The 27,832-nt window shown below is 45.6% G+C and overlaps 1 protein-coding gene across 3 annotated transcripts; it reads left to right on the plus strand.

Moving 5' to 3' along the window:
• Positions 1 to 19,579: 19,579 nt before the first annotated feature.
• Positions 19,580 to 24,110, plus strand: LOC123044427 (heat shock 70 kDa protein). 3 transcript variants are annotated; one of them, XM_044467168.1, is made up of 4 exons: positions 19,580 to 19,893; positions 20,005 to 20,291; positions 21,267 to 21,354; positions 23,635 to 24,110. In XM_044467168.1, the coding sequence occupies exons 1-3, from the start codon at positions 19,832 to 19,834 to the stop codon at positions 21,287 to 21,289; spliced, it is 372 nt and encodes a 123-aa protein (XP_044323103.1). In that variant the 5' UTR covers positions 19,580 to 19,831; the 3' UTR covers positions 21,290 to 21,354; positions 23,635 to 24,110. The 3 variants fall into 3 exon arrangements, with proteins under 3 accessions (XP_044323103.1, XP_044323102.1, XP_044323101.1); XM_044467167.1 differs by having other exon boundaries at positions 19,580 to 20,291; positions 21,562 to 24,110; XM_044467166.1 differs by having other exon boundaries at positions 19,580 to 20,291.
• The last annotated feature ends 3,722 nt before the right edge of the window (positions 24,111 to 27,832 follow it).

Genomic DNA, 27,832 nt, shown 5'->3' on the forward strand with positions numbered 1-27,832 from the left:
CAGACAAGCCAAGGCGCAGCCCCTCCCCTCCCCAACACCTCTCCTCCTCCGTACGTGCTTGGCGAAGCTCTGTCGGAGCACTGCTGCACCAACAATACCACGCCGTCGTGCTGCCGTTGGAGCTGTCTTCCTCAACCTCTCCTTCCTCCTTGCTGGATCAAGACGGAGGAGACGTCGCCCGTACCGTACGTGTGTTGAACGCGGAGGTGCTGTCCGTTCAGCACTTGGTCATCGGTGATCCGAATCACGTCGAGTACGACTCCATCATCACCAACCCCTTGAACGCTTCTGCACTCGATCTACAAGTGGTATGTAGATGCAAACTCACTCCCTTGACTCGTTTCTTAGATGAGCTCATAGATGGATCTTGGTGAAACCATAGGAAAATTTTTAATTTTCTGCAACGTTCCCCAACAGTGGCATCATGAGCTAGGTCTATGCGTAGTTCTCTTTGCACGAGTAGAACACAATTTTGTTGTGGGCGTAGATCTTGTCAACTTGCTTGCCACTACTAGTCTTATCTTGCTTCAGCGGTATTGTGGGATGAAGCGGCCCGGACCAACCTTACACGTACGCTTACGTGAGACCGGTTCCACCGACTAACATGCACTAGTTGCATAAGGTGGCTGGCGGGTGTCTGTCTCGCCCACTTTAGTTGAAGTGGATTCGATGACAAGGGTCCTTATGAAGGGTAAATAGAAGTTGACAAGATCACGTTGTGGTTATTCGTAGGTAAGAAAACGTTCTTGCTAGAACCCAATTGCAGCCACGTAAAAGATGCAACAACAATTAGAGGACGTCTAACTTGTTTTTGCAGCAATTGTCATGTGATGTGATATGGCCAGAAGTTGTGATGAATGATGAATGATATATTGTGATGTATGAGATCATGTTCTTGTAATAGGAATCACGACTTGCATGTCGATGAGTATGACAACCGGCAGGAGCCATAGGAGTTGTCTTTATTTTTTGTATGACCTGCGTGTCATTGAAGAACGCCATGTAAACTACTTTACTTTATTGCTAAACGCGTTAGTCATAGAAGTAGAAGTAGTCGTTGGCGTGACAACTTCATGAAGACACGATGATGGAGATCATGATGATGGAGATCATGGTGTCATGCCGGTGACAAGATGATCATGGAGCCCCGAAGATGAAGATCAAAGGAGCTATATGATATTGGCCATATCATGTCACTACTTTATATAATTGCATGTGATGTTTATTATGTTTTATGCATCTTGTTTACTTAGAACGACGGTAGTAAATAAGATGATCCCTTACAACAATTTCAAGAAGTGTTCTCCCCTAACTGTGCACCGTTGCTAAAGTTCGTCGTTTCGAAGCACCACGTGATGATCGGGTGTGATAGATCCTTACGTTCACATACAACAGGTGTAAGACAGTTTTGCAGATGCAAAACACTTAGGGTTAACTTGACGAGCCTAGCATGTACAGACATGGCCTCGGAACACGGAGACCGAAAGGTCGAACACGAGTCGTATGGAAGATACGATCAACATGAGAATGTTTACCGACGATGACTAGTCCGTCTCACGTGATGATCGGACACGGCCTAGTCGACTCGGATCGTGTAACACTTAGATGACTAGAGGGATGTAAAATCTGAGTGGGAGTTCATTCAATAATTTGATTAGATGAACTCAATTATCATGAACTTAGTCTAAAACCTTTTGCAAATATGTCTTGTAGATCAAATGGCCAACGCTCATGTCAACTTGAACTTCAACGCGTTCCTAGAGAAAACCAACCTGAAAGATGATGGCAGCAACTATACGGACTGGGTCCGGAACCCGAGGATCATCCTCATAGCTACCAGGAAACAATATGTCCTAGAAGGACCGCTAGGTGACGCTCCCGTCCCAGAGAACCAAGACATTATGAATGCTTGGCAGTCTCGTGCTGATGATTACTCCCTCATTCAGTGCGGCATGCTTTACAGCTTAGAACCAGGGCTCCAAAAGCGTTTTGAGCATCACGGAGCATATGAGATGTTCGAAGAGCTGAAACTAGTTTTCCAAGCTCACGCCCGGGTCGAGAGATATGACATCTCCGACAAGTTCTATAGTTGTAAGATGGAGGAAAATAGTTCTGTCAGTGAGCACATACTCAAGATGTCTGGGTTGCACAACCGTATGACCCAGCTGAATATTAACCCCCCTGATGAGGCAGTCATTGACAGAATCCTTCAGTCGCTCCCACCAAGCTACAAGAGCTTTGTGATGAACTACAATATGCAGGGGATGGTAAAGACCATTCCTGAAGTATTTTCTATGCTGAAGTCAGCAGAGGTTGAAATCAAGAAAGAACATCAAGTGTTGATGGTCAATAAGACCACTAAGTTCAAGAAGGGCAAGGGTAAGAAGAACTTCAAGAAGGACGGCAAGGAGGTTGCCGCGCCCGGTAAGCCAGTTGCCGGGAAGAAGTCAAAGAATGGACCCAAGCCTGAGACTGAGTGCTTTTATTGGAAGGGGAAGGGTCACTGGAAGCGGAACTGCCCCAAATACTTAGCGGATAAGAAGGCCGGCAACACTAAAGGTATATTCGATATACGTGTAATTGATGTGTACCTTACCAGTACTCGTAGTAACTCCTGGGTATTTGATACCGGTGCCGTTGCTCATATCTGTAACTCACAGCAGGAGCTGCGGAATAAGCGGAGACTGGCGAAGGACGAGGTGACGATGCGCGTCGGGAATGGTTCCAGAGTCGATGTGATCGCCGTCGGCACGCTACCTCTACATTTACCTACGGGATTAGTTTTGAACCTTAATAATTGTTATTTGGTGCCAAGTTTGAGCATGAACATTGTATCTGGATCTCGTTTGATACGAGATGGCTACTCATTTAAATCCGAGAATAATGGTTGTTCTATTTATATGAGAGATATGTTTTATGGTCATGCCCCTATGGTCAATGGTTTATTCATAATGAATCTCGAGCGTAATGTTACACATATTCATAGTGTGAATACCAAAAGATGTAAAGTTGATAACGATAGTCCCACATACTTGTGGCACTGCCGCCTTGGTCACATTGGTGTCAAGCGCATGAAGAAACTCCATGCTGATGGACTTTTGGAGGCTCTCGATTATGAATCGTTTGACACATGCGAACCATGCCTCATTGGCAAGATGACCAAGACTCCGTTCTCCGGAACAATGGAGCGAGCAACCAACTTGTTGGAAATCATACATACCGATGTGTGCGGTCCAATGAGCGTTGAGGCTCGCGGAGGATATCGTTATGTTCTCACTCTCACTGATGACTTGAGTAGATATGGGTATGTCTACTTAATGAAACACAAGTCTGAGACCTTTGAAAAGTTCAAGGAATTTCAGAATGAGGTAGAGAATCAACGTGACCGAAAGATAAAATTCCTACGATCAGATCGTGGAGGAGAATACTTAAGTCATGAATTTGGTACACACTTAAGGAAATGTGGAATCATTTCACAACTAACGCCGCTTGGAACACCTCAGCGTAACGGTGTGTCCGAACGTCGTAATCGCACTCTATTAGATATGGTGCGATCTATGATGTCTCTTACCGATTTACCACTATCATTTTGGGATACGCTCTAGAGACAGCTACATTCACTTTAAATAGGGCACCGTCTAAATCCATTGAGACGACACCGTATGAATTGTGGTTTGGGAAGAAACCTAAGCTGTCGTTTCTAAAAGTTTGGGGATGCGATGCTTATGTCAAGAAACTTCAACCTGAAAAGCTCGAACCCAAGTCGGAAAAATGTGTCTTCATAGGATACCCTAAAGAAACCATTGGGTATACCTTCTACTTAAGATCCGAGGGCAAGATCTTTGTTGCCAAGAACGGATCCTTTCTAGAAAAAGAGTTTCTCTCGAAAGAAGTAAGTGGGAGGAAAGTAGAACTCGATGAAGTACTACCTCTTGAATGGGAAAGTAGTGCAACTCAAGAAAATGTTCCTGTGATGCCTACACCAACTGAAGAGGAAAATAATGATGATGATCAAGGTACTTCAGATCAAGTTGCTACTGAACTTCGTAGGTCCACAAGGACACGTTCCGCACCAGAGTGGTACGGCAACCCTGTCCTGGAAATCATGTTGTTAGACAACGGTGAACCTTCGAACTATGAAGAAGTGATGGCGGGCCCAGATTCCAACAAATGGCTAGAAGCCATGAAATCCGAGATAGAATCCATGTAAGAAAACAAAGTATGGACTTTGACTGACTTGCCCGATGATCGGCGAGCGATAGAAAACAAATGGATCTTTAAGAAGAAGACGGACGCGGATGGTAATGTCACCATCTATAAAGCTCGACTTGTCGCTAAGGGTTATCGGCAAGTTCAAGGGATTGACTACGATGAGACTTTCTCTCCCGTAGCGAAGCTTAAGTCCGTCTGAATCATGTTAGCAATTGTCGCATACTATGATTATGAGATATGGCAGATGGACGTCAAAACGGCATTCCTTAACGGTTATCTTAAGGAAGAACTGTATATGATGCAGCCAGAAGGTTTTGTCGATCCTAAGAACGCTAACAAAGTATGCAAGCTCCAGCGATCCATTTATGGGCTGGTGCAAGCATCTCGGAGTTGGAATATTCGCTTTGATGAGATGATCAAAGCGTTTGGGTTTATGCAGACTTATGGAGAAGCCTGCGTTTACAAGAAAGTGAGTGGGAGCTGTGTAGCATTTCTCATATTATATGTAGATGACATACTCTTGATGGGAAATGATATGGAACTTTTGGACAACATTAAGGCCTACCTGAATAAGTGTTTTTCAATGAAGGACCTTGGAGAAGCTGCTTACATATTAGGCATTAAGATCTATAGAAATAGATCGAGACGCCTCATAGGTCTTTCACAAAGCACATACCTTGATAAAATTTTGAAGAAGTTCAAAATGGATCAGTCCAAGAAGGGGTTCTTGCCTATATTGCAAGGTGTGAGATTGAGCTCAGCTCAATGCCCGACCACGGCAAAAGATATAGAAGAGATGAGTGTCATCCCCTATGCTTCAGCCATAGGATCTATTATGTATGCCATGCTGTGTACCAGACCTGATGTAAACCTTGCCGTAAGTTTGGTAGGAAGGTACCAAAGTAATCCCGGCAAGGAACACAAGACAGCGGTCAAGAATATCCTGAAGTACCTGAAAAGGACAAAGGACATGTTTCCCGTTTATGGAGGTGACGAAGAGCTCGTCATAAAGGGTTACGTCGATGCTAGCTTTGACACAGATCTGGATGACTCTAAGTCACAAACCGGATACGTGTATATGTTGAATGGTGGAGCAATAAGCTGGTGCAGCTGCAAGCAGAGCGTCGTGGCGGGATCTACATGTGAAGCGGAGTACATGGCAGCCTCGGAGGCAGCGCATGAAGCTATTTGGGTGAAGGAGTTCATCACTGACCTAGGAGTCATACCCAATGCGTCGGGGCCGATCAAACTTTTCTGTGACAATACTGGAGCTATTGTCCTTGCGAAGGAGTCCAGATTTCACAAGAAGACCAGGCACATCAAGCGTCGTTTCAACTCCATCCGTGAGAATGTTCAAGATGGAGACATAGAAATTTGCAAAGTACATACGGATCTGAATGTCGCAGATCCGTTGACTAAACCTCTCTCGCGAGCGAAACATGATCAACACCAGAACTCTATGGGTGTTCGATTCATCACAATGTAACTAGATTATTGACTCTAGTGCAAGTGGGAGACTGTTGGAAATATGCCCTAGAGGCAATAATAAAAGTGTTATTATTATATTTCTTTGTTCATGATAATAGTCTTTTATTCATGCTATAATTGTATTATCCGGAAATCGTAATACACGTGTGAATACATAGACCACAATATGTCCCTAGTGAGCCTCTAGTTGACTAGCTTGTTGTGATCAACAGATAGTCATGGTTTCCTGGCTATGGACATTGGATGTCGTTGATAACGGGATCACATCATTAGGAGAATGATGTGAGGACAAGACCCAATCCTAAGCATAGCACAAAGGTCGGTTAGTTCGTTTGCTAGAGCTTTTCCAATGTCAAGTATCTCTTCCTTAGACCATGAGATCGTGTAACTCCCGGATACCGTAGGAGTGCTTTGGGTGTACCAAACGTCACAACGTAACTGGGTGACTATAAAGGTGCATTACAGGTATCTCCGAAAGTGTCTGTTGGGTTGACACGGATCGAGACTGGGATTTGTCACTCCGTATGACGGAGAGGTATCTCTGGGCCCACTCGGTAATGCATCATCACAATGAGCTCAAAGTGACCAAGTGTTTGATCACGGGATCATGCATTGCGGTACGAGTAAAGTGACTTGCCGGTAACGAGACTGAACGAGGTATTGGGATACCGACGATCGAGTCTCGGGCATGTAACGTACCGATTGACAAAGGGAATTGAATACGGGGTTTGATCGAATCCTCGACATCGTGGTTCATCCGATGACAACATCGAGGAGCATGTGGGAGCCAACATGGGTATCCAGATCCCGCTGTTGGTTATTGACCTGAGGTCGTCTCGGTCATGTCTGCATGTCTCCCGAACCCGTAGGGTCTACACACTTAAGGTTCGGTGACGCTAGGGTTATCAGGAAGACAAGTATGTGATTACCGAATGTTGTTCGGAGTCCCGGATGAGATCCCGGACGTCATGAGGAGTTCCAGAATGGTCCGGAGGTAAAGATTTATATAAGGAAAGTGGTTAAATGGACACCGGAAAGTTTCGGTGGCATACCGGTATTGTACCGGGGCCACCGGAAGGGTTCCGGGGGTCCACCGGGTGGGGCCACCCCTCCCGGGGGGCCACATGGGCTGTGTGGGAGAGGGAGCCAGCCCCTAGTGGGCTGGGCGCGCCTCCCCACCTAGGCCCATGCGGCTAGGGCAAGGGGAGGGGAAACCCTAAAGGGGGCGCCCCCCTAGCTTGGGGGGCAAGCCCACCCCTTTTCCCTCTCCCTTTGGCCGCCGCCCCCCCTCTAAGGTTTCCCCTAGAGGGCCGGCCCCCTTGCCCCTCTCCTCCTATATATAGAGGGGTGAGGGGAGGGCTGCAACAGACAAGCCAAGGCGCAGCCCCTCCCCTCCCCAACACCTCTCCTCCTCCATACGTGCTTGGCGAAGCTCTGTCGGAGCACTACTGCACCAACAACACCACGTCGTCATGCTGCCGTTGGAGCTGTCTTCCTCAACCTCTCCTTCCTCCTTGCTGGATCAAGACGGAGGAGACGTCGCCCGTACCGTACGTGTGTTGAACGCGGAGGTGCTGTCCGTTCAGCACTTGGTCATCGGTGATCCGAATCACGTCGAGTACGACTCCATCATCACCAACCCCTTGAACGCTTCCGCACTCGATCTACAAGTGGTATGTAGATGCAAACTCACTCCCTTGACTCGTTGCTTAGATGAACTCATAGATGGATCTTGGTGATGTTGGGGAACGTAGCAGAAATTCAAAATTTTCCTACGTGTCACCAAGATCTATCTATGTAGAGACTAGCAACGAGGGGAAGGAGAGTGCATCTACATACCCTTTTAGATCGCTAAGCGGAAGCGTTCAAGTGAACGGGTTTGATGGAGTCGTACTCGTCGTGATTCAGATCACCGATGATCCTAGTGCCGAACGGACGGCACCTCCGCGTTCAACACACGTACAGCTCGACGATGTCTCCCACGCCTTGATCCAGCAAGGAGAGAGGGAGAGGTTGAGGAAGACTCCATCCAGCAGCAGCACAACGGCGTGGTGGTGATGGAGGAGCGTGGCAATCCTGCAGGGCTTCGCCAAGCACCTACGGGAGAGGAGGAGGTGTCACGGGAGGGAGGGAGGCGCCAAGGGCTCAGCTATGGATGCCCTCCCTCCCCTCCACTATATATAGGGGCAAGGGAGAGGGGGGAGGCGCAGCCTTGCCCCTTCCTCCAAGGAAGGGGTGCGGCTAAGAGGGGGGGAGGAGTCCATCCTCCCCAAGGCACCTCGGAGGTGCCTTCCCCCTTTAGGACTCTCCCCTTTTCCTCCACTCTTGGCGCATGGGCCTCTAGGGGCTGGTGCCCTTGGCCCATGTAGGCCAAGGCGCACCCCCTACAGCCCATGTGGCCCCCGGGGCAGGTGGCCCCACCCGGTGGGCCCCCGGGACCCTTCCGGTGGTCCCGGTACAATACCGATGACCCCGAAACTTGTCCCGATGGCCGAAACAGGACTTCCTATATATAAATCTTTACCTCCGGACCATTCCGGAACTCCTCGTGACGTCCGGGATCTCATCCGGGACTCCGAACAACATTCAGTAACCACATACAAACTTCCTTTATAACCCTAGCGTCATCGAACCTTAAGTGTGTAGACCCTACGGGTTCGGGAGACATGCAGACATGACCGAGACGCTCTCCGGTCAATAACCAACAGCGGGATCTAGATACCCATGTTGGCTCCCACATGTTCCACGATGATCTCATCGGATGAACCACGATGTCAAGGACTCAATCGATCCCGTATACAATTCCCTTTGTCTAGCGGTATGGTACTTGCCCGAGATTCGATCGTCGGTATACCGATACCTTGTTCAATCTCGTTACCGGCAAGTCTCTTTACTCGTTCCGTAACACATCATCCCGTGATCAACCCCTTGGTCACATTGTGCACATTATGATGATGTCCTACCGAGTGGGCCCAGAGATATCTCTTCGTTTACACGGAGTGGCAAAATCCCAATCTCGATTCGTGCCAACCCAACAGACACTTTCAGAGATACCCGTAGTGTACCTTTATAGCCACCCAGTTACGTTGTGACGTTTGGCACACCCAAAGCACTCCTACGGTATCCGGGAGTTGCACAATCTCATGGTCTAAGGAAATGATACTTGACATTAGAAAAGCTTTAGCATACGAACTACATGATCTTGTGCTAGGCTTAGGATTGGGTCTTGTCCATCACATCATTCTCCTAATGATGTGATCCCGTTATCAACGACATCCAATGTCCATGGTCAGGAAACCGTAACCATCTATTGATTAACGAGCTAGTCAACTAGAGGCTTACTAGGGACATGGTGTTGTCTATGTATCCACACATGTATCTGAGTTTCCTATCAATACAATTCTAGCATGGATAATAAACGATTATCATGAACAAGGAAATATAATAATAATCAATTTATTATTGCCTCTAGGGCATATTTCCAACAGTCTCCCACTTGCACTAGAGTCAATAATCTAGTTCACATCACCATGTGATTAACACTGACAGGTCACATCACCATGTGACCAACATCCAAAGAGTTTACTAGTGTCACTAAACTAGTTCACATCATCATGTGATCAAGACTCAATGAGATCTGGGGTTTAGTCATGTTCTGCTTGTGAGAGAGGTTTTAGTCAACGGGTCTGAACCTTTCAGATCCGTGTGTGCTTTACAAATCTCTATGTCATCTCCTAGATGCAGCTACCACGTTCTATTTGGAGCTATTCCAAATAACTGTTCTACTTGGAGCTATTCTAAATTGTTGCTCCATTATACGTATCCGGTATCTCTACTCAGAGCTATCCGGATAGGTGTCAAGCTTGCATCGTCGTAACCTTTACGACGAACTCTTTTACCACCTCCATAATCGAGAAAATTCCTTAGTCCACTAGTTACTAAGGATAACTTTGACCGCTGTCCTGTGATCCATTCATGGATCACTCTTGTACCCCTTGACTGACTCATGGCAAGGCACACTTCAGGTGCGGTACACATCATAGCATACTGAAGAGCCTACGTCTCAAGCATAGGGGACGACCTTCGTCCTTTCTCTCTATTCTGCCGTGGTCGAGCTTTAAGTCTTAACTTTGTACCTTACAACTCAGGCAAGAACTCCTTCTTTGACTGGTCCATCTTGAACACCTTCAAGATCATGTCAAGGTATGTGCTCATTTGAAAGTACCATTAAGCGTTTTGATCTATCCTTATAGATCTTGATGCTCAATGCTCAAGCAGCTTAATCCAGGCTTTCCATTGAAAAACACTTTCAAAATAACCCTATATGCTTTCCAGAAATTCTACGTCATTTCTGATCATTAATATGTCAACAACATATACTCATCAGAAATTCTATAGTGCTCCCACTCACTTCTTTGGAAATACAAGTTTCTCATAAACTTTGTATACACCCAAAATCTTTGATCATCATCAAAGCATACATTCCAACTCCGATATGCTCACTCCAGTCCTCAGAAGGATTGCTGGAGCTTTGCATACTTATTAGCATATTTCAGGATAGACAAAACCTTCCGGTTGTATCACATACAACCTTTCCTCAAGAATCATCGAGGAAACAATGTTTTGACATCCTATCTGCAAGATTTCATAAATAATGCAGTAATTGCTAATATAATTCCAACAGACTCTTAGCATCGCTACGAGTGAGAAAGTCTCATCGTAGTCAACTCCTTGAACTTGTCAGAAAACATCTTAATGACAAGTCGAGCTTTCTTAATGGTGACATTTACCATCATTGTCCGTCTTCCTTTTAAAATCCATCTGTACTCAACAGCCTTACGACCATCGAGCTGTTCCGCCAAAGTCTACACTTTGTTTTCATACATGGATCCTCTCTCGGATTTTATGGCCTCGAGCCATTTATCGGAATCCGGGCCCACCATCATTTCTCCATAGCTCGTAGGTTCATTGTTGTCTAGCAACATGACTTCCAAGACAGGATTACGTACCACTCTGAAGTAGTACGCATCCTTGTCATCCCACGAGGTTTGGGAGTGACTTGATCCGAAGTTTCATGATCACTATCATAATCTTCCACTTCAGTTGGTGTACGTGCCACAGGAACAACTTCCTGTGCCCTGCTACACACTTGTTGAAGAGACGGTTCAATAACCTCATCAAGTCTTCACCATCCTCCCACTCAATTCTTTCGAGAGAAACTTTTCCTCGAGAAAAGACCCGATTCTAGAAACAATCCCTTATTGCTTTCGAATCTGAGACAGGAGGTATACCCAACTGTTTTGGGTGTCCTATGAAGATGCATTTATCCGCTTTGGGTTCGAGCTTATCAGCCTGAAACTTTTTCACATAAGCGTCGCAGCCCCAAACTTTTAAAAAAATGCAACTTAGGTTTCTCCAAACCATAGTTCATACGGTGTCGTCTCAATGAAATTATGTGGTGCCCTATTTAAAGTGAATGTGGTTGTCTCTAATGCCTAACCCATGAACGATAGTGGTAACTCGATAAGAGACATCATGGTATGCACCATATCCAATAGGGTGCAGTTATGATGTTCGGACACACCATCACACTATGGTGTTCCAGGCTGTATTAGTTGTGAAACAATTTCCACAATGTCTTAATTCTGTGCCAAACTCGTAATTCAGATATTCATCTCTATGATCATATCATAGATATTTTATCCTCTTGTCACGACGATCTTTCAACTTCACCCTGAAATTACTTGAACTTTTCAATAATTCAGACTCATGATTCATCAAGTAAATGTACTCAACATCCACTCAAATTATCTGTGAAGTAAGAACATAACAATATCCACTACATGCCTCAGCACTCATTGGACTGTACACATCAAAATGTATTACTTCCAACAAGTTGCTATCTTGTTCCATCTTACTAAAAACGAGGCTTTTCAGTCATCTTGCCCATGTGGTATGATTTGCATGTCCCAAGTGATTCAAAATCAAGTGAGTCAAAACGGTCCATTTGCATGGAGTTTCTTCATGCATATACACCAATAGACATGGTTCGCATGTCTCAAACTTTTCAAAAACGAGTGAGCCCAAAGATCCATCAATATGGAGCTTCTTCATGCGTTTTATATCGATATGACTTACGTGGCAGTGCCACAAGTAGGTGGTACTATCATTACTATCTTTTGGCATGAACATGTGTATCACTACGATCGAGATTTAATAAACCATTCATTTTAGGTGTAAGACCATTGAAGGTATTATTCAAATAAACAGAGTAACCATTATTCTCCTTAAATGAATAACCGTATTGCGATAGACGTAATCCAATCATGTCTATGCTCAACGCAAACACCAAATAACAATTATTTAGGTTTAACACCAATCTCTTTGGTAGAGGGTGCGTGCGATGCTTGATCATATCAAGCTTGGAAAAACTTCCAACACATATCGTCAGCTCACCTTTAGCTAGTCTCCGTTTATTCCGTAGCCTTTTGTTTCGAGTTACTAACACTTAGCAACCGAACCGGTATCTAATACCCTGGTGCTACTAGGAGTACTAGCAAAGTACACATTAACACAATGTATATGCAATATACTTCTATCCACCTTGCCAGCCTTCTTATCCACCAAGTATCTAGGGTAATTCTGCTCTAGTGGTTGTTCCCCTTATTACAGAAGCACTTAGTCTCGGGTTTGGGTTTTACCTTGGGTTTCTTCACTAGAGCAGCAGCTGATTTGCCGTTTCATGAAGTATCCCTTCTTGCCCTTGCCCTTCTTGAAACTAGTGGTTTCACCAACCATCAACAATTGATGCTCCTTCTTGATTTCTACTTTCGCGGTGTCAAACATCGCGAATACCTCAAGGATCATCATATATATCCCTGATATGTTATAGTTCATCACGAAGCTCTAACAGCTTGGTGGCAATGACTTTGGAGAACCATCACTGTCTTATCTGGAAGATCAACTCCCACTTGATTCAAATGATTGTTGTACTCAGACAATCTGAGCACAAGCTCAACAATTGAGCTTTTCTCCTTAGTTTGCAGGTTAAGAAAGTCATCGGAGGTCTTATACCTCTTGACATGGGCACGAGCCTGAAATCCCAATTTCAGCCCTCAAAACATCTCATATGTTTCGCGACGTTTCAAAAACGTCTTTGGTGCCTCAACTCTAAACCATTTAACTGAACTATCACGTAGTTATCAAAACGTGTATGTCAGATGTTCGCAACAACCACAGACAACGTTCGAGGTTCAGCACACTGAGCGGTGCATTAAGGACATAAGCCTTCTATGAAGCAATGAGGACAATCCTCAGTTTACGGACCTAGTCCGCATAATTGCTACTATCAACTTTCAACTAATTTTTCTCTAGGAACATATCTAAACAGTAGAACTATAGCGTGAGCTACGACATAATTTGCAAAATCCTTTTGGCTATGTTCAGGATAATTAAGTTCATCTTATGAACTCCCACTCAGATAGACATCCCTCTAGTCATCTAAGTGATTACATGATCCGCGTCAAACTAGGCCGTGTCCGATCATCACGTGAGACGGACTAGTCATCATCGGTGAACATCTTCATGTTGATCGTATCTTCTATACGACTCATGCTCGACCTTTCGGTCTCCGTGTTCCGAGGCCATGTCTGTACATGCTAGGCTCGTCAAGTTAACCCTAAGTGTTTCGCGTGTGTAAATCTGTCTTACACCCGTTGTATGTGAACGTTAGAATCTAACACCCGATCATCACGTGGTGCTTCGAAACACGAACTGTCGCAACGGTGCACAGTTAGGGGAGAACACTTCTTGAAATTGTTGTAAGGGATCATCTTATTTACTACCGTCGTTCTAAGCAAATAAGATGTATAAACATGATAAACATCACATGCAATCAAATAGTGACATGATATGGCCATCATCACTTTGCTCCTTTTGATCTCCATCTTCGGGGCTCCATGATCATCATCGTCACCGGCATGACACCATGATCTCCATCATCATGATCTCCATCATCGTGTCTTCATGAAGTTGCCTCGCCAACTATTACTTCTACTACTATGGCTAATGGTTAGTAATAAAGTAAAGTAATTACATGACGTTTAAGTTGACACGCAGGTCACAAATAAATAAAGACAACTCCTATGGCTCCTGCCGGTTGTCATACTCATCGACATGCAAGTCGTGATTCCTATTACAAGAACATGATCAATCTCATACATCACATATATCATTCATCACATCCTTTTTGGCCATATCACATCACATAGCATACCCTGCAAAAACAAGTTAGACGTCCTCTAATTGTTGTTTGCATGTTTTACGTGGCTGCTATGGGTTTCTAGCAAGAACGTTTCTTACCTACGCATGAACCACAACGTGATATGCCAATTGCTATTTACCCTTCATAAGGACCCTTTTCATCGAATCCGATCCGACTAAAGTGGGAGAGACAGACACCCGCCAGCCACCTTATGCAACTAGTGCATGTTTGTCGGTGGAACCGGTCTCACGTAAGCGTACGTGTAAGGTTGGTCCGGGCCGCTTCATCCCACGATGCCGCCGAATCAAGATAAGACTAGTAACGGCAAGCATATTGAACAATATCGACGCCCACAACTACTTTGTGTTCTACTCGTGCAAAGAATCTACGCAATAGACCTAGCTCATGATGCCACTATTGGGGAACGTAGCAGAAATTCAAAATTTTCCTACGTGTCACCAAGATCTATCTATGGAGAGACTAGCAACGAGGGGAAGGAGAGTGCATCTACATACCCTTGTAGATCGCTAAGCGGAAGCGTTCAAGTGAACGGGGTTGATGGAGTCGTACTCGTCGTGATTCAGATCACCGATGATCCTAGTGCCGAACGGACGGCACCTCCGCGTTCAACACACGTACAGCTCGACGATGTCTCCCACGCCTTGATCCAGCAAGGAGAGAGGGAGAGGTTGAGGAAGACTCCATCCAGCAGCAGCACAACAGCGTGGTGGTGATGGAGGAGCGTGGCAATCCTGCAGGGCTTCGCCAAGCACCTATGGGAGAGGAGGAGGTGTCACAGGAGGGAGGGAGGCGCCAAGGGCTCAGCTATGGATGCCCTCCCTCCCCTCCACTATATATAGGGGCAAGGGAGAGGGGGGAGGCGCAGCCTTGCCCCTTCCTCCAAGGAAGGGGTGCGGCTAAGAGGGGGGAGGAGTCCATCCTCCCCAAGGCACCTCGGAGGTGCCTTCCCCCTTTAGGACTCTCCCCTTTTCCTCCACTCTTGGCGCATGGGCCTCTAGGGGCTGGTGCCGTTGGCCCATGTAGGCCAAGGCGCACCCCCTACAGCCCATGTGGCCCCCGGGGCAGGTGGCCCCACCCGGTGGGCCCCCGGGACCCTTCCGGTGGTCCCGGTACAATACCGATGACCCCAAAACTTGTCCCGATGGCCGAAACAGGACTTCCTATATATAAATCTTTACCTCCGGACCATTCCGGAACTTCTCGTGACGTTCGGGATCTCATCCGGGACTCCGAACAACATTCGGTAACCACATACAAACTTCCTTTATAACCCTAGCGTCATCGAACCTTAAGTGTGTAGACCCTACGGGTTCGGGAGACATGCAGACATGACCGAGACGCTCTCCGGTCAATAACCAACAGCGGGATCTGGATACCCATGTTGGCTCCCACATGTTCCACGATGATCTCATCGGATGAACCACGATGTCAAGGACTCAATCGATCCCGTATACAATTCCCTTTGTCTAGCGGTATGGTACTTGCCCGAGATTCGATCGTCGGTATACCGATACCTTGTTCAATCTCGTTACCGGCAAGTCTCTTTACTCGTTCCGTAACACATCATCTCGTGATCAACCCCTTGGTCACATTGTGCACATTATGATGATGTCCTACCGAGTGGGCCCAGAGATACCTCTCCGTTTACACGGAGTGACAAAATCCCAATCTCGATTCGTGCCAACCCAACAGACACTTTCAGAGATACCCGTAGTGTACCTTTATAGCCACCCAGTTACGTTGTGATGTTTGGCACACCCAAAGCACTCCTACGGTATCCGGGAGTTGCACAATCTCATGGTCTAAGGAAATGATACTTGACATTAGAAAAGCTTTAGCATACGAACTACATGATCTTGTGCTAGGCTTAGGATTGGGTCTTGTCCATCACATCATTCTCCTAATGATGTGATCCCGTTATCAACGACATCCAATGTCCATGGTCAGGAAACCGTAACCATCTATTGATTAACGAGCTAGTCAACTAGAGGCTTACTAGGGACATGGTGTTGTCTATGTATCCACACATGTATCTGAGTTTCCTATCAATACAATTCTAGCATGGATAATAAACGATTATCATGAACAAGGAAATATAATAATAATCAATTTATTATTGCCTCTAGGGCATATTTCCAACAGGTGAAACCGTAGGAAAAATTTTAATTTTCTGCAACGTTCCCCAACAAGAGATACCTCTCCGTCATACGGAGTGACAAATCCCAGTCTCGATCCGTGTCAACCCAATAGACACTTTCGGAGATACCTGTAGTGCACCTTTATAGTCACCCATTTACGTTGTGACGTTTGATACACCCAAAGCACTCCTACGGTATCCGGGAGTTACACGATCTCATGGTCGAAGGAAGAGATACTTGACATTGGCAAAGCTCTAGCAAACGAACTACACGATCTTTGTGCTATGCTTAGGATTGGGTCTTGTCCATCACATCATTCTCCTAATGATGTGATCCCGTTATCAACGACATCCAATGTCCATAGCCAGGAAACCATGACTATCTGTTGATCACAACGAGCTAGTCAACTAGAGGCTCACTAGGAACATATTGAGGTCTATGTATTCACACGTGTATTATGATTTCCGGATAATACAGTTATAGCATGAATAAAAGACAATTATCATGAACAATGAAATATAATAATACTTTTATTATTGCCTCTAGGGCATATTTCCAACAGATCCAATATCACCTTACCTTTTCTTGCTGGCAGCAGAGGGACTTTCGTGCCTTTTAAAAAATCAGACAGAGTCATCTCCAGTGCATGGGATCAAAGTGGCAGATACGGCTCCGCCGGTAAGCCACCTTCTTTTCGCAGATGACAGCCTGCTGTTCGTCAAGGCTAGTGTTGAGGGAGCTATTCAGGTATCCTCTTTGTTGGAATCATACTGCAATGCTTCTGGACAGAAAATAAACTTGGATAAATGTTCAGTGTTTTTTAGCAAGGGCTGCTCGCAGGGTATTAAAGATAGTATGAAAACTACCCTCAATGTGCACAATGAGAGTCTATCAGAGAAGTATTTGGGCATGCCTACGGATGTCGGGAGCCGCAAAAACGGGGCCTTTAAATACTTGAAGGACCGAGTTTGGAACAAGGTTAAGGGATGGATGGAAAAGGTGTTATCATCCGGAGGAAAAGAAGTACTTATCAAGTCTGTAGCTCAATCTATACCGGTTTACTCTATGGCCTGTTTCAAGCTACCTCGGGGCCTCTATCTTCACATTAACTCCATCATACGTAAATTTTGGTGGGGGAGTAAACGGGGCGAGAGGAAGACAAATTGGGTCTCCTGGGAGAAGATGACAAGGCCGAAATATGAAGGTGGATTGGGTTTTCGGGATATTGAGCTGTTTAACCTTGCTTTGTTGGCAAGACAAGCGTGGAGGATCTTACAAACACCTGAATCACTAAGTGCAAAAATTCTGAAGGCGCGCTACTTCCCAACAACAGACTTTCTTGATGCTTCACTAGGTAACCAACCATCTCAGATATGGCGAGCAATAGTGGAGGGCAAGGAGATCCTCTCGCAGGGCCTTATCAAACGCATAGGTGACGGTCGAGATACTTTGATATGGCAGCACAACTGGGTACAAAAAGAGGCATCGCTCAAACCAATAGTTTGCTTGAGCCAACATCGGCCACAGTATGTGTCCGAACTCATTGACAGCACGAATGCTAGATGGAAGCAGGACTTAGTTCGTGCAATTTTCCTCCCAATATATGCGGAAGTGATCCTCAATATACCTCTAGCTACAAGACAATGTCGGGATTCGTGGGCTTGGGCTCATGAACACAAGGGATCCTTCTCCGTACGCTCGGCGTACCGGATGCTCATCAACACGAAGCTAAGACGGGAGGCTTGGCTCGAAGGACGATCAGGCCCGACTGACAGAGTACGTGAGGAAGCTAGCTGGACCAATATTTGGAAGGTTGCGGTGCCATCAAAACTGAAGGTATTCCTGTGGAGACTTGCACAATGTTCTATACCCACGGCGGATGTCCTCCGTCATCGTAATATGGCGACGTCGGCGCGTTGTGCCATATGTGGAGAGGAGGACTCGTCGATGCATTCACTCATCATGTGCACAATGGCGCGTTGTGTTTGGGCGCTAGGTGATCCGGAGCTGGTTGAGCATGTTATAGCGACAGCTGAACCGAATGCTAAGGCATGGCTTTTCAGTATGCAAGAATCAATGCCTCATGCCGAGTTCACGAAGCTAACCGTGACACTATGGGCTATATGGGGGGCGCGGCAAAAGCTTATCCACGAGGGGGAGCACCAGAGCCCAATTGGGACTCATTCATTCATCACAAGGTTTCTGGCAGATTTGAGCGCTGCTTCCATGCCACATGAAATAACGAAGCCCAAAATAGCGCCGGAGCGGGCGCCAGTCTGGATTCCACCACCGGCGGATCATCACAAGATAAATGTTGATGCTGCGATTTGTAAACAACCTCCTGTGGGGGCTATAAGTGCGGTTTGTCGGGACCAAACAGGGACATACACTGGCTCAGCAGCGACGGTATTCCATGGTATGACGGATCCGCACATACTTGAAGCTTTGGCTTGCCGGGAGGCTATCGCATTAGCTAGGGACCTTGCGCTCACTCATGTGAAGGTGGCTTCTGATTGCTTATCGGTGGTCAAAGACATACACACTGGTACTATGGGTACAATTGCTCCAATCGTGCAGGAGATCATCGACTCAACCAGGGAGTTTCAGTCGTGTTCTTTCACCCATGAGAGACGTCTCTCCAATAAGGAGGCTCATGGATTAGTTCGACATGCTTTACATTTAGGGGAGGGTCGCCATGTATGGCTGCTACACCCTCATGATACTTCTATTATTCCTGTAATTCGCTCGATTGATCAATAAAGTAAAGCATGTTCTTCTCAAAAAAAAAAGAAAAAAAAAGGTGCTAACAGGCTCCCCTACAAAAACAATGCTTCTCCTCAAAAAACAAAAACAATGCTTCTCCTCAAAAAACAAAAACAATGCTAACAGACCGGATTACTCAGGTTCCTCTGTCACTCTGGAATAAATCTGTTCCGTGTCTAAAAAAATACATCTGTTCGGTTAAAAGATTAAAACAAAATTATGACGTCTAACACAACACTCCTTGCCAGCATATGATGTGCTAAAGCGCCGCAATATGTCTAACACCGTGTGTTCTGTGTGTGGCAGCGAGGATTCGTGGAGACACTCCCTCGTTAAGTGCTCGATGTGCACATGTGTTTGGGTTTCGACGAGAAGTTCTTGAGCATTAAAACCATTCAGCTGTGCATAAGGGCGGCCCCTCGTGTGTGCCACGTCCGCACTGTGCACTGTTCGTCCGCTCCTTGCCGATTGGTTGTTCATCGTTGCATGGTGCTCGTTGTCCATTGGTTGTACGTCCGTTCGTGGTGTTGGTGGTCTCTGCAGGTGGGTTCTCCCGTTTTGCTGGCCCTTGTGTCAGCGAGGGTGCTGGGCGGGCAACCCGACGATCCATGCGTGGATTCCTTCTGCCCATTGGCCCACATGCTTTAGAGTGAAGGAAATATCTAGCCCACCGCTGCACGCATCAGGCCGCACGCAATCTTCTGCCCTCCTATCGTTCACTCCTCGCCTTCTACGCCGCCGCTCCTCCCTTGCTCGCCCCCATCCCTCTCCTCGACATGTTGTGCGGCAACGATCCCGTTGACGATGGAGGCTCTGCCCAGATCAACTGGTCGTGTGATGTGGGGGATCTAGGGCGGGCTACTGGAGAAGGTGGGCAAGAGGAGATGCAGGGTGACCTTGCGAAAGAGGGCGGGCAGACTGGGTGGCGGCATACCCAGTCGACACGATGCTGTCGGGGGAGAGGATCTTGCCGCCGGCAACCAGCCTCGCCGCATTTGGCCTCCCCAGGTACCCACACCCCTGTAGCCCCCTGATTTTCCTCCTACCCCCTCCCTCCCCACTCCCGTTCGAAATCGAAATCAAAGAGAGGCAAAGCAAATCGCACCATGCAAAACACAGAGAGCGCCGCCATTTCCATCTTCCGGCGAACTCCAAAAGCGAGCGAGCGATTCCCATGAGAGGAGAGGAGGCGGAGATGGCCAAGGGCGAGGGGCCGGCGATCGGCATCGACCTCGGGATGACCTACTCCTGCGTCGGCGTCTGGCAGCATGACCGAGTTGAGATCATCGCCAACGACCAGGGCAACCGCACCACGCCCTCCTACGTCAACTTCACCGACACCGAGCGCCTCATCGGCGACGCCGCCAAGAACCAGGTCGCCATGAACCCCACAAACACCGTCTTCGGTACGTGCGCCCCCGTCCATCCCTCCCTCCCTCTCGACTCGCTGTGCACCGTGCATCGTCTATTAGATGAGATCTCCGTGGTTGCGTGCGGTCCCTGTTCTGTTCTTACGCGCACGATGTGATATGATTTGTTCTGAATAATCAGATGTGGCTGTTGTAGAATTCGTCATGCAGTGCCTTGTCTCTGAGATTAATTACAGATTTATTATTGGTTCATATCTGCATGTTTATTCTCTTTTGTTGGCATGCCGTAGTCCCCTGTTCCTCAGATTTGTTCTATGTCCGATTCTCAAATTAGATCCTTAGGACTGGATGTCTTGAATTAAGTTGGGATGGCACCTTATGATTGAAAATATGTTGTAGATCTACTCTTGTTTAAATTAGATTCTAATCTGTGCTGCAGTCCCGTGTTTCTCGGATGTATCACAGAATTTATTATTAGTTTATTGGCATGGCTGCTCTTTGTTCCACTGCTATTTTTCATTTAAGGGGTCTCGTGATTTAACTCCCAAAACGCCTCATCTCCCTCGGCAGGAGCAGCGTGGGCTGCTCGAAGAAATTCTGTTCCGATGTGATCTTGATTAGTCTATGCCTTAGCATCGTTCCTAAATATAGCTCATGATTTATGCCTTTCTTTTTGGTCCATGGCCACATCAATGTGGATGTTCCTATTAAAACAAATGTACGAACTTGATAGTTTCCAGATTAAAAATTCCTTGATTTTGGTTTGCCTAATCTTCGCTTGCTAAGCTCATGTTTGCCTGCCAGGTTTTCATTTACTGTAAGATGTTATTGACAGATACACACACGCACATGCCTAATCTGTACTAATGTCTAATGTCCAGTTTCTGGTCATATTTTGCGATGTTTTCAGCATATATTTTCTTCAAACTCCTATTTTATACCTTTCTATATGGTTCTTTACATGGAAGTACTATGTTCTCGTCCTGATATTACTGTTTTGCTATCATACAGATTTAGATGCACTTGCGGAGTAATGACATACATGGAGAAATTAATCAACCGGATGTTGCAGCAGTCAACCAAAATTTGCTCCATCAAGGTGATGAATACAACATTCTTGCTATGTTTTTTTCTTAAAAAAATATGCATGATCTTGAAAAGCTGGTTGCTGGTGTTACTTGTTGTAATTTATTTCTGACACTCAAGAAGGAATCAGAGTCTATGGTAATTAGCATCCAGAATAAGGTCTAATTGGGTAGAACGTCTTGAACTGCTTTCTTAATGGGATTATTCCATCATGTATCAGGTGAAAACATTGTGCCATGTATTTTGGATCAAATGTACGTGGTGTTTCTGGAACTTCGCAAGGTTTATTTCTTAGAGAAAGCATACATAACTATGGTTGTGCTACCAACACTTCGTGTATGGTGAAGTTATAGTTAATAGTCTATCGGCATCCATATTGTCTTTATCTATAGAAGAGTTGTATTACCTTCTATCTACTTTGTGGAAGGTTGTTGGCATATTTAGTGTTGAGTTGTTCATAATTGTCTCCTTCCCTCGATTAATTAGACAATGAAAATTAAGTGAAACTACAGGAAAATTGAAGAAGAGGAGGAAAATGATTCAGTTTGTCATTGGAAACATCTACTATTACAGATATACTGTTTGTATTTCTACCTATCGATGGTGTGATGTTTGAATGCTAAGATGTCATTTTTTTTGTCATTACTGGGCGCTTTTGGTTATGTTGTTAGAGTACCTGCAAACTAGCTTCAAGGTAGATGGTAGGTTTGCTAACAATTTGATGTTTTTTTTGCACTGCGGCTTTGGTGCTAATTTCTCGAAAATAACATGCTTTTGCAGCACCATCTTGTTGAGCCATGTGATCTGAACCAATGAATGCAGATAACATCTACTATGTTTACGTATCACTACATGCTGCGTTGGAACAATGTGACATCCTTTTTCAATAACCATCTGAACACATGCATCATGCTTTTCTGAATTATTCAGTGCCACAAATTGCATGCTCATTGCAAGCTTCCTTTTTTTTGCTAAATGTTCTCTCTTACTAAACTAGGTCCAGGATGACCAACAGGTTTGCTAACCATTTGGTCTTTTTTGTGCAAGTTTGCTACTAAATTCGTGAAGCTAGCTTCCTGTTCACTATAGAATTTTGAAAGAACGGGACTAACAAAGACAAAGGGATCAACTTAACATATTCGAACAGTCACATGACTGAAGTTCCATTGTTTATATTCAACATCTCAGTTGCTGCATTCTTATTCTGTTTACATTTGCTTTTCCGTCTGGCTTCACTTACCACTTTATTCTCACCACACAATTTATGCTGAGACTGTTCTAGCATGACTATCTTCTACGTAACTATGCTCCACTCAATGCTTTTACAAAACTGAATCAAAACAAATTACCTTTGTTTAAGAATCTGTTTTGACAATGACATGAAAGTTGGAACTCGGAGAATTTCATTTTCAACCACTGCACCATATGTTCCTCTTTGTGTTACAGATAAATTCATACACTGCAATGCTGACTATTTTCTCTTACCACGGGACTGCATTTCTTCAAACTATGCTGTTTTTTAGTAATTAGGCTCTTCATAATTTTCAGTGCTGCCAGCAGAAACTAATCTGATCCATCAACCAATTATAAAATATCATGTGAATATTTCATTAGGCACTACCAGACAGATACTTATTCACTGAATACTTTCAATACTTGTCATTGAGTGTGTGATTTTTTTCTAACTGAACAAGATTTGTTTTTCATTTACTGGACTATATGATAATCTTCATATCTACAACCTAATTTCTATTTCTACTATCGTTCCTTTACTTCCAACTCTCATTATTTACATTTCACAATTCACCAAGCGTGGCCTTTTCTATTTAGATTTTCTTTTCCACCTAATTTCAGTCAACATTTTATTCTGACGACAAAATCTGTAATGCAATTGTTCAAGCATGATCATGCCATGCATCCACATGTTTCATTCCAAACTTTTACAAAACTGAATCAAAAGGACCTACCTTAATTTTACGAATTTGTTTATACACTCACAGGAAGGATGTGGTGCTGGTTATTTTACATACATCGTTATTGCATCAATATGATATGAACTGACGGCATTTCATTTCCATATGGTACAGTTAAATTCACGCACTGCGCTAGTGCGTGTGTTAAATTTCACTTCTTATATCATTGCTGCTTCCTGGATATTTTTCTAACATACCGCATAATATAACTGTCACCATACTACGTTCGATTCTACTGAAATTAGCATGTGTCATTTATATTGCAAAACCTGCTATGGTTACTTCTCTGGCTAACAATTCTGTCAATACACGCTCCACAGCACGACGAGGACAAACATCATCCGCAGCAAGCACATACGATAGTTGTCATGTAACAAACACCACTGCCTCGCTTCTCATACGACTGAAACATGATCTCCAAATGCAATGTTGGAACACCTGGCGGAATTCAGTACTTTGGAGAGCTTGAAAAGCATTGTTATTGGGGCAATGAGCGCCATGCTGATGCATGCCTACACAATTTATGGCTTACTGAATGGTATGGTAGCTTTGTAGGATATGTCTCAGAATGCACCATGCCAAGAACTGGTAGACATTTTCCTCACATATTTCATGGTGATTTTACAATTTGAGCATTTGGCTTGAATATTCTTTAAACTTTCCGTCCTTGTGTTCTTATTGTTTTGGTGTAGCACTTCATGTCACAATTGAATGTTGAATTCTTACCATTGCATAACTTGCAGTATATGTTGATTCATTACTTAATGAGTAGTATGAACTCTCTCCTTTTTGGTTCTATCTCATGCCTTCCAGTGTTTTCTGTTTCACACGCCCTAATCTCTTTGTGTTCAATGTCAGTTATTTAGCTCTTTTGAAATTTGTAGTGCAACTTCTTACTTGCCATGTCCATGTATTACAAGATAGTAAGAAAGCAAGTGGAATGGACGTTTGCCAACCTTGCAACGCCCAGCTTCCTCTCAAGAGGCGGCACATTGTGCCGCCCCAACCCCTAGTATGATGCATACTACGGAGGCCAGTGCAAGAAACTGTATGTTCTCGCTACAGGTCTCACTATTGCATGATCATTTCATTGGTATGGCGGTGACTTTATGGGCAATCTGGACGGCTAGGCGCAAAGCTAACCATGAAGATGATTTTCAATCTCCTCTTGCGGTACATTTATTCATTACGATATTTCTAATGGGTCTTGAATCATCACAGACCAAAAGTCCCTTAGGGTGCAACATAGGAGGCCATGGGTGACACCTCCTACAAATTTTGTGAAATTAAATGTGGATGGAGTTGTTGCTCGGAATGGACGCAAGCGGCGGTGGGAGTCGTGTGCCGGGACCACTTGGGAGGTTTCCTAGGCTCTTCGGATATGGCTTTTAATCACATTGTTGATCACACCACGTTATAGGCCCTTGCTTGCAGAGAGGCACTAACACTCAACGTTTGATTTGAAGCTTCATCATCTTTATATGTTTCATGTGATTGTCAAGGGGTGGTGAAATATATAGCAGGAGGAGGTCTACATGGTGCAATTATCAAAGAGATTTTGCTGAGCAGAACTGACTTTGAAGCTTGTAATTTTATTCATGAGGGTAGAAGTAGTAATTTTTAGGCTCATTATCTGGCTAAGCATGCAATGACAGTATATGTTGGCCGCCACATTTGGTTGGGAGTGCCACATGATCTTGTAATGGTGCCTACGAACATTGTTGAGTAATAAAGTGAGGTGAAGTTTTAAGAAAAAAACATGAAATAAAAAATGTGAATAAAACTTGACTTGTGGAGCAAGTGAATTTCCCAAAAGAGAAAGGACGATGTTCCAAGTGAAAAACATATAGTTAAAGCCACTAGCCCCGTAGTCCTTAGTTTTCTGATTTTATGTTCCGGTGATGACCTTTTACCTAATGTTGCTGGCCTAAGTGGTTTCCATGAATCCAACTTCACGGTTTACATGTAGTACTATCTAGTTGTTACGGCTAGCTGGCGATTTAACCCGTGTTCGAAATTTCATCTATTTGTTGAAGTGTTCCGCGAGACTTCCTCTCGTCTCCTCCTTTAACCCTAGATGGTTAGGGCAAACTTTTTTTCTCTAGACTTCATCGGTCAGCTCGTGGATTCATCTCCCCTCTACGTGTCGCTCCAGCGTCAGTGGTGGAAGGAGAATCCAGTGCCTTCGCTTAGGTTAGTAGTTTACGTTAGGTTTTCTTAGTCCTCGCTAGTGCAGCGCTCGGGCGAATGGTGGTGCTTCTGTTGGAAATATGCCCTAGAGGCAATAATAAAATGGTTTATTATATTTCCTTGTTCATGATAATTTTTTATTATTCATGCTATAATTGTATTGATCGGAAACCGTAATACATGTGTGAATATATAGACCACACCATGTCCCTAGTGAGCCTCTAGTTGACTAGCTCGTTGATCAACAGATGGTCATGGTTTCCTGACTATGGACATTAGATGTCATTGATAACAGGATCACATCATTAGGAGAATGATGTGATGGACAAGACCCAATCCTAAGCATAGCACAAGATCGTGTAGTTCGTTTGCTAGAGCTTTTCTAATGTCAAGTATCATTTCCTTATACCATGAGATTGTGTAACTCCCGGATATCGTAGGAGTGCTTTGGGTGTACCAAACGTCACAACGTAACTGGGTGGCTATAAAGGTGCTCTACAGGTATCTCCGAAAGTGTCTGTTGGGTTGGCATGAATCGAGACTGGGATTTGTCACTTCATGTGACAAAGAGGTATCTCTGGGCCCACTCGGTAATGCATCATCATAATGAGCTCAATGTGACCAAGTGGTTGGTCACGGGATCATGCATTACAGAACGAGTAAAGTGACTTGCCGGTAACGACATTGAATGAGGTATTGGGATACCGACGATCGAATCTCGGGCAAGTAACGTACCGATTGACAAAGGGAATTGTATACGGGATTGATTGAATCCTCGACATCGTGGTTCATCCGATGAGATTATCGTGGAGCATGTGGGAGCCAACATGGGTATCCAGATCCCGCTGTTGGTTATTGACCGAAGAGTTGTCTCGGTCATGTCTACGTGTCTCCCGAACCCGTAGGGTCTACGCACTTAAGGTTCGGTGACGCTAGCACTACAAAAAAAAGACACATCCGTGACATTTTGGGCCGAACGAAATTTTTTTCTGTCATACATATGACACTTCTATGACGATAATTGTGACAAAACCCGGTATCATCATAGATGTGGTGGGCTCCTACTTCTATGACAAAAAATCATGACAGAAAATGGGCTTTTCGTCTTGGGCGGGCCGGAGACGCAGCTGCATGACATTCTTTGGGCCGTCCATGACGGAAAAAGCCGTGGTAGAAGCGAGGGGGAGGAAAATTTCGAGGAGTTGCCGGTTACGGTGGGAGGTCGGGGTGGCGTTGTTGCGAGGCGTTGGCTCTAACTAAACCCGAGCGAGGCGTTGGGCTCTAACTGAACCCGAGCGATTGCACTGCAGGCTACGCGTTACTGGACCCGAGCGATCGATCGATGGGTGTTAACTGAACCCCATGGAGCGATTCTTTCGCTACTGCTGCTAACTGAAGCCGATCGATTGGATGAACAGTGAGCGTTGCGGGGGGGTTTGGATGAACAGTGAGCGGTGGTGTTGCCTCTGGATGAACAGGAACCCGTGGTGTGGAGGGCTGGATGAACAGTAGACGATGGAGGGGTGGCCATGGAGGGGTGGTTGAACAGGACCCCATGGTGTGAAGGGCTGGATGAACAGTAGACGGTGGAGGGGTGGCCGTGGAGGGGTGGTTGAACAGTAGCCGGTGGAGTAGCGCGCGGTGGAGGCTGGATGAACAGGAGCCCGTGGAGGCTGGAGGAGGTCGACGGTAGCCCGTGGAGGCTGGAGGAGGTGGACGGTGGAGATGAACAGTATCTCGTGGAGTCCCGTTTTGCGGTACGCCACACCCCTCCCCCCATTTCGACCATAGCGCTCCAACACAAGTCCGTTTCGTCCGTTTTGCGGTACACCACACCCCTCCCGATTAACAGGACCCCCGTTTCGACCGTAGGAGGTCCGTTTCGTCCGTTGTGCGGTACGCCACACCCCTCCCGATCAACAGGACCCCCGTTTCGACCATAGGAGGCTCGTTTCCTCCGTTTTGCGGTACGCCAGACCCCTCCCGATCAACAGGACCCCGTTTCGAACGTGGCCGGTCGAACACAAGGTCGTTTCCTCCGTTGTGCGGTACGCCAGGCCTCGTTTCCATCGCCAGTTCCGTCCAAGCCCTCCCGATGAACACGACCACACATTCCGTTCCGACCCAGCCGGTTGGCTCCCCATGAACACGACGACGACGTTGTTTCTCCGTTCCGACCCAGCCATGTACGTATGCGCGATAGGCGTTAGAGACCCTGCCCGTATGTACGTACGTGGCCGTATTTTCTTTCTTGCACCCTCGCCGCTGTACGTACGTGTACATGCTACGTGCATGCCTCTACTACGACACGTGCACGCCTCTACATCT

Source organism: Triticum aestivum, chromosome 2B, assembly GCF_018294505.1.
Source record: "Triticum aestivum cultivar Chinese Spring chromosome 2B, IWGSC CS RefSeq v2.1, whole genome shotgun sequence".
Classification (NCBI taxonomy): Eukaryota; Viridiplantae; Streptophyta; class Magnoliopsida; order Poales; family Poaceae; genus Triticum; species Triticum aestivum.